At 50.5% G+C, this 13,315-nt stretch overlaps 1 protein-coding gene and 1 long non-coding RNA gene across 2 annotated transcripts in view; both read left to right on the forward strand.

Annotated features, from left to right (window-relative positions):
• KCNJ3 (potassium inwardly rectifying channel subfamily J member 3) overlaps nt 1-13,315 on the forward strand; it is a 35,890-nt gene that overhangs the window by 4,222 nt on the left and 18,353 nt on the right. The window contains exon 2 of the mRNA XM_071435531.1: nt 1,747-1,963. Within this exon, the coding sequence (XP_071291632.1) occupies nt 1,747-1,963 (217 nt within the window). The remainder of the gene's footprint in view (nt 1-1,746; nt 1,964-13,315) is intronic.
• On the forward strand, nt 1,977-7,529 carry LOC139593961 (uncharacterized). The gene is made up of 2 exons (XR_011680460.1): nt 1,977-3,091; nt 3,150-7,529. It is a non-coding gene; the product is annotated as an uncharacterized lncRNA (long non-coding RNA).

Below are 13,315 nucleotides of genomic sequence, written 5' to 3' on the forward strand. Positions count from 1 at the left end.
AAAAAGGAAAATAAAAGGCATGGGAAAATAAAAGGGGGAAAGGGTAAAAAAAATACAAAAAAATGTAATAAAAGAAAAAGGGATGTAGAGGAGAAAGGGAAAATAAAAGGGACCCACAAGGGGGAGAATAAGAGGAAAACTAAAAAAAAATGAGGGAAAGGGAAAATAAACGGAACAAATTAAAAGGAAATAAAAGGAAAAAAGGGAAAAGGAAAACAAAAAAAGAAGGGGAAGGGGAGAAAAGGAAAAAGGGGAGGGGGGGGAAGAAAACCAATAAATTGGAAAACAAGGAGGGAAAAGGAGGAACAAAGAGGAGCCAGGGGCTGCAGCAGGGAGAGCCAGGCCTGGCCGGTGTTCCCAGCTTTGGGGCACAGGGATGTGGAATTCAGGAATTCAGGAATTCCTCCCAGAGCTCCTGCCAGGCTGGCTCCCACCTGTGCCAGCCCCCGGGGTCAGGTCTCCTTTGGGAAGGGTTTTTGTTATGGAAAAGGTGCTTTTCCTGCAGAGCTGGGGGGAACTGGCAATCCCAGTCCATAGGGGAAATATTCCTTCATTTTTCCTGCTGAGCTCAGGCCAGGAGCAAAAGCAACCCCACAGCCTCAAAGTGGGAAATCTGTGCCAAGCCTCTTTGGATGTAATAGGAGTTTTGGGATGGATTTTTGGGATCCGAAGGAGCTTGGATGTCACTCAGAATTCCTGAGCTTTTCCCCCCTTGTCAGTTGGAGCAAAAGAGTCGCTCTGGGTTCATTCCTTAGCAAAATGTTCCCTCTGGAATTGCCTGGGGTTGGATTCTTCCCGGGGCTTGGGGAGGTGTAAAATTAAACTTGGTTTCTCTGGATTTGAGCTCTGGAATTCCATCTGAATTCCCTGGGAGCAGCTGGGAGTGTGTGACATCCCAGCTGGATCTGGGAACACCTGGATCCCTGCAGCTGTCCCACAGCAGGGCTGGGAGGGATGTGCTGGATCCCTGGGAATTCCAGGGACAGGGAGGGCAGCGCTGGTGCTGTGGGAATTTAACCTGCAGCTGGGAAAGGTATTTGCTAATATTCCTAATATTTCGTAATATTGCATATTAGGAAAGATTTATCCATGGGAAGGGAAAGGAAGGTCAGGCACTGGCACAGCTGCCCAGGGCAGGGGTGGAGCCCCATTCCTGCAGGGATTGTAAAGCCTGGGATGGAGCCCCATTCCTGCAGGGATTGCAGAGCCTGGGATGGAGCCCCATTCCTGCAGGGATTGTGGAACCTGGGATGGAGCCCCATTCCTGCAGGGATTGTGGAACCTGGGATGGAGCCCCATTCCTGCAGGGATTGTGGAACCTGGGATGGAGCCCCATTCCTGCAGGGATTGTAAAGCCTGGGATGGAGCCCCATTCCTGCAGGGATTGCAGAGCCTGGGATGGAGCCCCATTCCTGCAGGGATTGTAAAGCCATGGATGTGGCACCTGGGGACCTGGGGCAGTGCTGGGAATGGTTGGGAATTGATCTTGGAGGCCTTTTCCAACCCAGACTTTCTGGGATTGCACCATTTCCTTCCCTCCCCCTGAAGCTCACCCCATTTCCCTGGGGGTCCCCAAACTCCCGATTCCACCTGGTGAAATCCCGGAATCCTGGAACGTTCAGGCAGGAAGGGCTCTCGATCCCATCCCATGTGCAGGGACTCTGCTCTCCCAGGCTGCCCCAAGCCCTGTCCCAGCTCCCCTGGGCACTCCCAGCAGCTCCAATGTCCCCTCCTTGTCCCCCGCAGTCCCGGCAGACCCCGGAGGGAGAATTCCTGCCCCTGGACCAGCTGGAGCTGGACGTGGGCTTCAGCACGGGGGCTGACCAGCTCTTCCTGGTGTCCCCCCTGACCATCTGCCACGTCATCGACTCCAAGAGCCCCTTCTACGACCTGTCCCAGCGCAGCATGCACACGGAGCAGTTCGAGATCGTCGTCATCCTCGAGGGCATCGTGGAGACCACGGGTGAGTGCGCCCGGCCTGGCTGGGGTTCCCTGCAGGACCCGCACAACTCGGGGTTCCCCTGGCTCCTGGCATGGCTGGAGAGCTGGGGGGCAGCTGGAGATGGGCTTTGCTGCAGAGGGGTGTTGGTGTTGGGGTGTCTCTCCAGAGGGATGGATTTTGGCACTGGGGCTCTCTCCAGGGGGATGGATTTTGGTGTTCTCTCAAAGGAGATGGATTTTGGGGCTCTCTCCAAGGGGATGGATTTTGGGGCTCTCTCCAAGGAGATGGATTTTTGGGGCTCTCTCCAAGGAGATGGATTTTGGGGCTCTCTCCAAGAGGATGGATTTTGGTGCTAGGGCTCTCTCCAAGGAGTTGGATTTTGGTGTTCTCTCAAAGGAGATGGATTTTGGGGCTCTCTCCAAGGAGATGGATTTTGGTGCTGGACTCTCTCCAGGGTAATGGATTTTGGGGGTCTCTCCAGGGTAATGAATTTTGAGGCTCTCTCCAGGGGGATGCATTTTGGCACTGGTGCTCTGTCCAAGAGGATGGCTTTTGGGGCTCTCTCCAAGGAGATGGATTTTGGCACTGGTGCTCTGGGTTTGGATTTTGGTGTTCTCTCAGAGGAGATGGATTTTGGGGCTCTCTCCAAGGAGATGGATTTTGGCACTGGGGCTCTCTCCAAGGAGATGGATTTTGGGGCTCTCTCCAAGGAGATGGATTTTGGCACTGGTGCTCTGGGTTTGGATTTTGGTGTTCTCTCAGAGGAGATGGATTTTGGGGCTCTCTCCAAGGAGATGGATTTTGGCACTGGGGCTCTCTCCAAGGAGATGGATTTTGGGGCTCTCTCCAAGGAGATGGATTTTGGCACTGGGGCTCTCTCCAAGGGGATGGATTTTTGGGGTTCTCTCCAGGGTAATGAATTTTGGGGCTCTCTCCAGGGGATGGATTTTGGCACTGGTGCTCTGGAGATGGATTTTGGTGCTCTGCAGGTGGAGGGATTTTGGCACTGGTGCTCTGAGGATGGATTTTGGTGCTCTCTCCAACGAGATGGATTTTTTTGCTCTCCAGGGGGATGGATTTTGGCACTGGGGCTCTCTCCAAGAGGATGGATTTTGGGGCTCTCTCCAGGGCATGGACTTTGGTGCTGAGGTCTCTCCAAGGGGATGGATTTTGGGGCTCTCTCCAGGGCATGGATTTTGGTGCTGAGGTCTCTCCAGGGGGATGGATTTTGGGGCTCTCCCAGGATGTGGGGTTGGGGATGTGGAGCTCCTGGCTGGGATGTGGTGCTCCTGCACTTCCCAGCTGCTGCCAGGCACAGGGAATGTCCAGGACAGGGAATGTCCAGGGTACCTTTGATCCATCTGGGGCCGTGTTGTGGAGTCTCAGTGTTCCCACCCTGCTCCCCCAGGACAGGAGACCAGAGCCCAGAGAGAGGAAGGTGAACCCTCTGTATGCTTCCCTAAAAACTCCTTGATATTCCTCTAAAAACTCCCTGATGTTTCCCTAAAACCCCCCAGATACTTCCCTAAAAACCCCAGATCTTTGCCTACCAACCCCCTGATAGTTCCCTAAAATCTCTTTGAAATTCCTCTAAAAACTCCTTGGTGTTTTCATAAAGACTCCCTGATGTCTCTATGAAAAATTCCTGACATTTCCCTAAAAAACTCCCTGATGTTTCCCTAAAAAACTGATATTTCTCAAAGAAATTCCTGATATTTCCATAAAAACTCCCTGAGATTTCCCCTGAACCGCCCTGATATTTCCCTAAAAATTTCCTGATACTTCCTTAAAAACCTCCTGGTATTTCCCTCAAAACTCCTTGATACTTCCCTAAAAAAAAAAACCCTGATATTTTCATAAAGACTTCCTGATATTTTCCCAGAACTCCTGGATACTTCCCTAAAAGCTCCCTGATATTTCCCTATAAACTCCCTGACATTTCCCTAAATCCCCCTTGCACTTCCCTAAAGTCTCCTTGATATTTCCCTCTAAACTCCCTGCTATTTCCCTAAAAATTTTGTGATATTGCCATAAAAATTCCCTGGAAAAGCTCATGGAAAACTTCCAGGCCTGACCTGCAGACCAGACCTTGTTTTAATTCCTCAAAAAATTAATTCCAAAAAAAATGAGGGAAGAAAAGCTCTTTTGTAAATAACTCTTGGAATTTTAAACCCCGGCTTTGTTTTGGGAAATATTATTAACCTGGAAATTATACAGGGAATGGGAAAAAAAACCAAAAAAAACAAAAAAAAACAAAAAAAAAAAGGCAATTTCTGAGTCTTTAAAGCATAACTGGGATAAGGTTCCAAATGTTGTGACCTACTTTTGGGAGCTGAGCTGAAAATTGGGCAAAATAGAGCAAAATGTGCTGGATCTGGATAACACAGGAGGGAATGAAAGGGTTGGGAAAATCTTCCAGAGGGAGCAAAGGGAGGAGGAGGAGGAGAGGGCAGGGCTGGGTTTGAGGGATGGGAGAACTCATCCAGGGATGCTGGGGTTTTTAGGGAAGAGGGGACACCCCTGTGGGTTTAAACCCTGCAGAAATTCCAGATTCTCCTCTCGGTTCCAGGCTTTTCCCAGCAAATGCTGCATTTCCCCTCCCATCCTTCCCCTGGCAGCCCAAAGCTCTGGAAAAGCAGAGGTTTTCCTGTGGGAACCTGCAGTGATCCACGAGCAAACTCTGGCATCCTTGCACATAAATGGGCATTAAATGTTGGGAATAACGGGATGCATTTTGTATGGGCCACATCCCTGGATGCCTCTGGGAAGGGAAAAATGGTATTAATTTGGGGATTTGGAGAGGTTGAGTGTGGTACTGGGAATGTGACCCTGGAGCTGGGATGAAGGCCTGGGAGGATCAGCCTCAGCTTTGACAGGATCTGTAAAAAGCTTAAAAATTTACAAATCCCATTTTTTCTCTCTCTTTGTGGAATAATTTGGAGGGAATTCAGCTGGAGCACCTTGTCCAGACCCTGCTGTGGGCAGGAAAGGTTGGAGCAGATGATCCATGAGGTCAGCCTGGCCTTGGTCACTTCAGGGGTGGGATAAGAGATGGGAATTAAAGGGAATTAAAGGCACTGGCAGGACCAGCATTCAGGGATGTGTTTCTCCCTCTCCATTTTACATTATTTCTAATAATCAAGGATTTAGGAATCCAAATATCCATGGTTTGAGTTGGCTTTGCTGTGGATTTGGAGCCTCCAGGTTGGCTCCAGCAGGTGCTTGTAAGGAATTTTTTCCTGTTAACTTTCCTTCCTTTAATCACTGAAGGATCCCATTTCCTTCCCATTTCCCAGGTCATTCCCATTCCATTCCTCCTTTAATCATATAAAGATCATGTTTCCTTCCATTTCCCAGGTTATCCCCATTCCATTCCTCCTTTAGTCATGGAAGGATCCTGTTCCCTTCCCATTTCCCAGGTCATTCCCATTCCATTCCTCCTTTAATCATGGAAGGATCCTGTTTCCTTCCCATTTCCCAGGTTATTCCCATTCCATTCCTCTCCCTTCTCCCTGTGCTGCAAATCCCTTCCAGATTACAGCCAGGGTCAGAAGTGCTGGGTGTTTCTTCTTCCAATATTTACCATAATCAAGGATTTAGGAATGTGAATATCCATGGTTTGAGTTGGCTTTGCTGTGGATTTGGAGCCTCCAGGTTGGCTCCAGCAGGTGCTTGTGAGCAATTTTTTCCTGTTAACTTTCCTTCCTTTAATCACTGAAGGATCCTCTTTCCTTCCATTTCCCAGGTCATTCCCATTCCATTCCTCCTTTAATCATGGAAGGATCCTGTTTCCTTCCCATTTCCCAGGTCATCCCCATTCCATTCCTCTCCCTTCTCCCTGTGCTGCAAATCCCTCCCAGATTACAGCCAGGGTCAGAAGTGCTGGGTGTTTCTGCCTCCAATATTGACCATAAACAGGGATTTAGGAATGTGAATATCCATGGTTTGAGTTGGCTTTGCTGTGGATTTGGAGCCTCCAGGTTGGCTCCAGCAGGTGCTTGTGAGGAATTTTTTCCTGTTAACTTTCCTTCCTTTAATCACTGAAGGATCCCATTTCCTTCCCATTTCCCAGGTCATTCCCATTCCATTCCTCCTTTAATCACTGAAGGATCCTGTTTCCTTCCATTTTCCCAGGTCATTCCCATTCCATTCCTCCTTTAATCATATAAAGATCCTGTTTCCTTCCATTTTCCCAGGTCATTCCCATTCCATTCCTCCTTTAATCATATAAAGATCCTGTTTCCTTCCCGTTTCCCAGGTCATTCCCATTCCATTCCTCCTTTAATCATGGAAGGATCCTGTTTCCTTCCCATTTCCCAGGTTATTCCCATTCCATTCCTCCTTTAATCACTGAAGGATCCCATTTCCTTCCCATTTCCCAGATCATTCCCATTCCATTCCTCCTTTAATCATGGAAGGATCCTGTTTCCTTCCCATTTCCCAGGTCATTCCCATTCCATTCCTCTCCCTTCTCCCTGTGCTGCAAATCCCTCCCAGGTTACAGCCAGGATCAGAAGTGCTGGGTGTTTCTCCCTCCAATATTGACCATAAGCAGGGATTTAGGAATGGGAGTACCCATGGTTTGAGGCCCCTCTCTCTTTTCCTGTGGATTTGCAGCCTCCTGGTTGGCTCCAGCTTGGGAGGAGTTTTTTTTTCCTTTCCCTGCTTTAATCCTTGCCTTGGATCAGCTCCAGCCCTGGGGGGTTTGGCCAATGAGGAAATATTCCCAATAAATCTGGGTGCAGAGGCACTGGAGGGGTTTGGGGAGATTCCTGCTGCTCAGTGCCACCTGCCTGATGGAAATTCCCATTTCTGACACGGGATCCAGACAGTTTCATCCTGCCTGGATGGAGCTCAGTGCAACTGGAATTTTGGGAAACATCCACATCCCTTCCTGCTGTCCTTACACTCGCTGGTCCCAGGCTTTGGGCTGTTGGGAGGAAAATATTTGGAGGAAAACACGTGGGAAGTGGATCCAGCCAATTCCTGCAGGGAGGAGGGAAGCTGGGAGCTCCTGAATTCCCTGAGAGCTCCTGGTCCTTCCTGAATTCCCTGGGAGCTCCTGATCCTTTCTGGAATTCCTTGGGAGTCCTGATCCTTCCTGAATTCCCTGAGAGCTCCTGAACCCTTCTGGAGTTCCCTGAGAGCTCCTGATCCTTTCTGGAATTCCTTGGGAGCTCCTGGTCCTTACTGAAATTCCCTGAGAGCTCCTGAACCTTCCTGGAGTTCCCTGAGAGCTCCTGGTCCTTCCTGAATTCCCTGGGAGCTTCCTGGAGTTCCTCCCTGGTTTAGGGAAGTGTCTCCTCTGGGATTTTTTAGGAGGGGTCCCGGCCCAGGATGGTGGAGGTGATTCCTTGGGATGGTTTTAACTAAAGGTGGGAATATTTAGATGGATATTGGGGGGAAGGAATTCCTGGCTGGGAGGGTGGGGAGGGCTAGGCTGGAATTCCCAGAGCAGCTGTGGGATCCAGGGAAAAGGAAAGAAAAAAGGGAAAGGGAAAGAAAAAATGGAAAGGGGAAAGAAAAAAGGGAAAGGGGGAATAGGGAAAGGGGAAAGGAAAAGGAAAAGGGAAGGGAAAAGGAAAAAGGGAAGAGGGAAAGGAGCTCACTGGCATCACCCATGGGGAAAGGGAGAAGGGAGCCCTGGATCCCTGGCAGTGCCCAGGGCCAGGCTGGAGCAGCCTGGGACAGTGGGAAGCGTTGGGGATGGGATGGGATGGGATGGGATGGGATGGGATGGGATTTTAGGTCCCTTCCAACCCAAACCATTCCATGGTTCCATGACCTCAAATTCCTGCATGGGGAGTGCCCTGAGTTGCTGCCAGCCCCCAGGAGCTGGAGGAGCCCCACTCTGCACTGGGATTGTTCCCAGGTTTTGGAGCCTTTCCCAGTGGAGATGCTCCAATGGAGCTGGTGACAATTCCTGAGGGTCAGTGCTGATCGTTCCAGGTTTTTTTTTGGATATCTCTTCCACCCCTACATTTTGGATATTTGGATATCCCATTCCACCCTACAATTACTAGGATAACCTGGAATTGGGAAGAACATCCCAAGGGTTTATTTCCCAAACCTTTTGTCCTCCTTTCCCATTGCTGGCATGGAGAATTGGAAGCTCCTTTGTCAGCAGAGCCTTCCTGGTGCCGTTCCTGTGCAGAATTTGACTTTCATCCTGGATTTTCCTGCTGGGATTTGCCTCTGGATGTGTTTGGGATTATGTAACCCTTTATAATTTTGTGTTATCCTGCAATTTATTGATAAGCTGCTAAAACTCCTGAAAAAATGAGCCATTAATAGGAATCTGAAGCAGACAAAACCCTGCAGGAATGGTTTGTGCATCCGTTTTCCAAACCCATTAAATTTATTTTGGAAACCTCTTCCCGTGATTTGCTGATTAAAGGAACTCCACAGCCTGCCAGGCTTTTTAATTAAAGAAATAGGGATGGCATCAAAGGCCTTTTCCTCTGGTTTTGCTTTTAAAAACATGAAAAAACTGGAATTCTGGAATCACAGGAAGGGTTCTCTGAGATCCATGGGGGTGAGCTCAGAACGCAGCAACTTGAGGGAACAAAGAGCTGGGACAGCTCTGAAAATTACCAGGATTCTGATGATTCCATTGAAAATGGGATTTTTTTTTTCTTGGATGTCTGTTCTGAGGGTCAGTGAGAAACCTCAATACAAATTCAGCACCTTTAAAGAACATAAAATATGGGAATTCTGGAATGGTTTGGGTTGGAAGGGACCTTTAAAGGTCAATTTATTTGTGTTTTTTAATCTTTCCATTCAGATTTTGGGATTTTTTTGTGTGTGTGTTGGATGGGAGGGCGACAGGAAAAGAGGACTCAGCACTTCACATGTTGACAGCAGCTTTGAAATTGCATTTATTTTATTTTAAACATTTTTAAGCCCAGCCTGAGCATGGTAAAATATCCCTTTAAAACTCTCAGGGCCGAACATCCCTCAGATCTTTTCCCAGTGCTGCCGTTATAGGAAATCTGTCAGTGGAAAATCCAATATTTTTTGGTCATGTGGACAGACACGTTTGGCCCTGGCAGAGCTGGGATTTCCTGGGATTGGGACCTTCAGCTCCAGCTTCCCTCTGCCCCCCTGGAGCTGCTGGGCTGGGAAAGGGGGGAAAAGGGATTTTTACAGCTGAGGAATGTGCTGGGGAAATGCAGGGATGTGTTTGGTGGGAGAGGAGAGTTTGGAACAACAAATCCCCGGTGTCAGTGTAGGACACGAAACAACACACCATGGACATGCTGCTCTTTTCAAGGTAAAAGGGACTTTTTAATTTCTGACTCCAACATTTATGGATTTCCAAAAGCACCAGTGGATTGGAGGGTGACAGTGGCACCTCTCCAATGACACTGGACAAACCAACAGCCCATCACATTTCTCCTCCTCCATGAAAGAATGCCAAACAATGAGTTATTTACATAAAGTGTGTGAGAAAGTTCATGACAAAAATATAAACACCAGCAGGCTCAGAAAATCCTAAAGAATCCAAACACACCCTGGAGGTGTCCCGGGCCAGTCTGGAGCCCTGGGACAGTGGGAGGTGTCCCTGCCATGGCAGGGCTGGGATGGGGTGGGATTTGGGGTCCCTCCCAAGCCAGAGCAGCCTGGGAGCCTGGGATCCATCCCTTACATCACTTTTGTCTGGGGTAACGCTGGCTCCTCCTGCCTGAGGCACAATTCCCCAAATCCCCCTGCATCAGGCCTTCCTGCCCCTCTTCTTCTCCCTCAGATCTCTCTGGAGGCCCAGGAGAGAAAACTGGGAGTGATTTTCACCTGGAGCTGGGCAGGAGCTTCCCTCTTCCCTTTTATCCCTTTTCCCTTTTTCTTCCCTTTTTCCTTTTTTTTCCCTTTTTCCTTTTTTTTTTTCCCTTTTTTCTCTTTTCCCTTTTTTCCCTCTTCCCTTTTCTTCCCTTTTTCCTTATTTTTCCTTATTTTTCCCTTATTTTTCCTTTTTTTCCCCCTTTTTCCCCTTTTTCCCCCTTTTTCCCCTTTTCCCCCTTTTCCCCCCTTTTCCCCCTTTTCCCCCTTTTCCCCCTTTTCCCCCTTTTTCCCCTTTTTCCCCCTTTTTCCCCTTTTTCCCCCTTTTTCCCCTTTTTCCCCTTTTTCCCCTTTTTCCCCCTTCTTCCCCTTCTTCCCCTTCTTCCCCTTCTTCCCTTCTTCCCCTTCTTCCCCTTCTTCCCCTTCTTCCCCTTCTTCCCCTTCTTCCCCTTTCACATTTTCTTCCCCTTTCCCCTTGTTTTCCTCTCCCCTTTTTTTCCTCTCCCCTTTTTTTCCTCTCCCTTTTTTTTTCTCTCCCTTTTTTCCCTTTTCCCTTTTTTTCCCTTTTCCCTTTTTTTCCCTTTTCCCTTTTTTCCCTTTCCCTCTCCCCGTGGATGATCCCTGCGAGCAGGGGCTGAGCTGAAATCACAGCAGTCTCTGCCAAAATTCCCCCGCTCACAGCCTGATCAGGCAGGATTCCTTCTGCTCGAGCAGCCTCCTTGTGCTGAGCTGCTGCTCCCACAGCCTCTGGAGCTCCCTGTGGAGCCCCATTTTTCCAGGGATTGCTGTGGGAGGCTGAGCTGGAATGATGATTTTGGGAGCACCAAAACTCCATCTCTGCTGAGGCTCTGCACCTGCTGCCAGGAGCTGGGGAGCAGAGCAGGAAAAGGGGAATATTCCAGCTCCTGCTGGAGCGGGGGTTTGGGAATGCTGGGGTGGGGAAAGGGGAAGGCAGAGGGCTGGGATTTGTCCTGGAGCGCGGGGATGTGGGGATGCTGCTGGCTGAATACAGCCCCAGGCTGCTCCTCCTGGAGAAACTGATGGACAGATAAAACCCTCAGGGCTCCAGTGGGCTGATTCACAGCATCCTGGAATGCCTTGGCATGGAAGGACTCAAATCCCATCCCATTCCATGGCCAGGGACACCTCCCACTATCCCAGGTCACCCAGCCTGGCCTTGGGCACTGCCAGGGATCCAGGGGCAGCCCCAGCTGCTCTGGGAATGTGACCCAGGGCCTGCCCACCCTCCCAGCCAGGAATTCCTTCCCAATATCCCACCTAAATCTTCCTAAATCCTTCCATGTGAAGCCATTCCCTCCCGTCCCTGTCCCTGAATCCTTCACTGTACTGTACTGCAATCCGAGCCATTTTTTCTCTGTAGCACCTCCTGCCCACTCCTTATTTACCTCCTGGATCCTCTGGCAGTGCAGCTTTCCCTGGATATTTGCCCTCAGTGAGTTATGGCTGCTGCTGCCAGAGGTTTTTGCAGCAGCCCACGGGTCCCTGCTCAGTGTTTTTTATTTATTTATTGTTTCAATGGCCCTGCAGCAGCTCCGTGCCTCGGGCAGGTGTGCTGCTCCAGGAATGCCCAGCTGCCTTTTCCATGGATACCTGTTCCTTGGCCTGGATATTCTGCTGTTTGTTATTCTTTATTTCCAGCTCTGCACAACAGGGCGGGGGGGAGGGTGTTAAATATTAAATATTCCAGCTCCCTCCCACCTCCTCCTCACAGGCTCGCTCTCCTGAGGGATCCTGGCTTGGGAATGACCTTGAGCTGCTCCAGGGGAGGTTTGGGTTGGATATTTGGGAACATTTCTTCATGGGTAGGGCTGTCCAGGCCTGGCACACAGTCCCCATCCCTGGGGGGGTTTCACAGCCCCTGGACGTTGGCACAGGGGCAGTGCTGGGGATGGTTGGGCTCAATGCTCTGAGAGGCTTTTCCAGCCTAAACCCCTTCTGGAACTCCACAATTCCAGCTGAACTGGCCTTCCCAGGGGCACTTGGTGCAATCCCTGAGCAGCCATGCTCAATGTCTCCTTTTGGAAAGGCACAGACCCCTGAGCTCTCTTCCAGGTTAACTCTGGCTTTCTTCTGCCTTTGGAGGGTTTGGAACCCCTGGAATTCTCTGGGGAGCAGGATGTGCTGTGGGGCAAGGAGCACAAGAAACTCCCTGCAGGGGTGGGGGCTCCACCTGAGCACCTTTTCCTGCAGGAATCGCCCCCAAAATCCACCCTGAGCTGCCCTGGGCCAGCCTGAGGCCGTTCCCTCTGCTCCTGTCCCTGTGCCCTGGGAGCAGAGCCCGACCCCCCCGGCTGTGCCCTCCTGGCAGGGAATTCCAGAGAGGGAAAAGATCCCTGGGGATCCTCCTTGGCTCCAGCCTGAGCCCCTGCCCAGCTCCCTCAGGGATTCTGCAGCCCCTGCCCAGCTCCCTCAGGGATTCTGCAGCCCCTGCCCAGCTCCCTCAGGGATTCTGCAGCCCCTTTCCAGCCCCCATTTCCCCTCCAGCCCCTGCCCAGCTCCCTCAGGGATTCTCCAGCCCCTTCCCAGCCCCATTTCCCCTCCAGCCCCTCTCTCCCATCCCACCCCAGCCCTTCCTGGGGGCTCATCCTAAGGGAAGAACCCAAGCCTGGCCTTGTTGTTTTCCCAGTCTGACACTTTGCAGCCAGGTTTGTCCCAGCTGGGCACTCCCAGTTTACAGGTGACATAAACCAGTTGTAGTTCAGGCCTTGCTTTGCACCTGCTGTTGGTTCTTGGGGTGATTTGAAGGTGAGGTTTAAGAGGAAAGTGCTGGTTTAGCTGCTGGTGTGTTACACAATCCAGGCTGCACCGAGGCTGCTGTGAGCTCAGTGATGATAAAAGTGGTTGGCAGGAGAAGGGGGAGAGGCCTGGCGTGGGTAAAACGCTGGGACATTCCAGGACAGTCATCAAAAACGTCAGGAGGGAATTGGGAATTCATGGAGGGGAAAGCTGTGCTCGGGCTGGAGAGAGCCTGGAGGGCTGGGGGCTGCCTCTGCCTCCCTTCCCTGTGCTCCAGGCTGGTTTTGGGGGGGTTTGTGGGGTTTAGGGAGCAGGGGCAGGAGCAAGGGGTGAGGGGCAGCAGCCCTGCCCACTACTGGCTGATCCTTCCTGGGGAATGGAGACAGAGCCTGCCTGTCACAGGCATCTTTTAGGAGAAATCCTTTCCTTAGGGATTTTTCCTCCTGGGAAGCTGAGAGGCCTCAGGAACAAAATGTACCCAATGGTTATCTGCTGCTGTGGGATGCAACAGGAACAAAATGCAAACAATGGTTATCTGCTGCTGTGGGATGCAACAGGTGCATCTGGGATTGGGCTCATGGGGTTGTTTCTAATTCATGGCCAATCACAGTCTGTCTGAGCCACAAGCTTTTGTTATCATTCCTATTCTATTCTTAGCCAGCCTTCTGATGAAATCCTTTCTTCTATTCTTTTAGTACAGTTTTAATGTAATATATATCATAAAATAATGTATCAAGCCTTCTGAAACATGGAGTCAGATCCTCGTCTCTTCCCTCATCCTGGCTCCCCTGTGAGCACCACCACAGCTGCCCCTTTTTATTGAGCCCCGAGTGCCCTTGG

The sequence above is a fragment of the Agelaius tricolor genome, unplaced genomic scaffold (genome assembly GCF_023055355.1).
Source record: "Agelaius tricolor isolate 1412-34295 unplaced genomic scaffold, bAgeTri1.0.p SCAF_10, whole genome shotgun sequence".
NCBI classification, from domain to species: Eukaryota; Metazoa; Chordata; class Aves; order Passeriformes; family Icteridae; genus Agelaius; species Agelaius tricolor.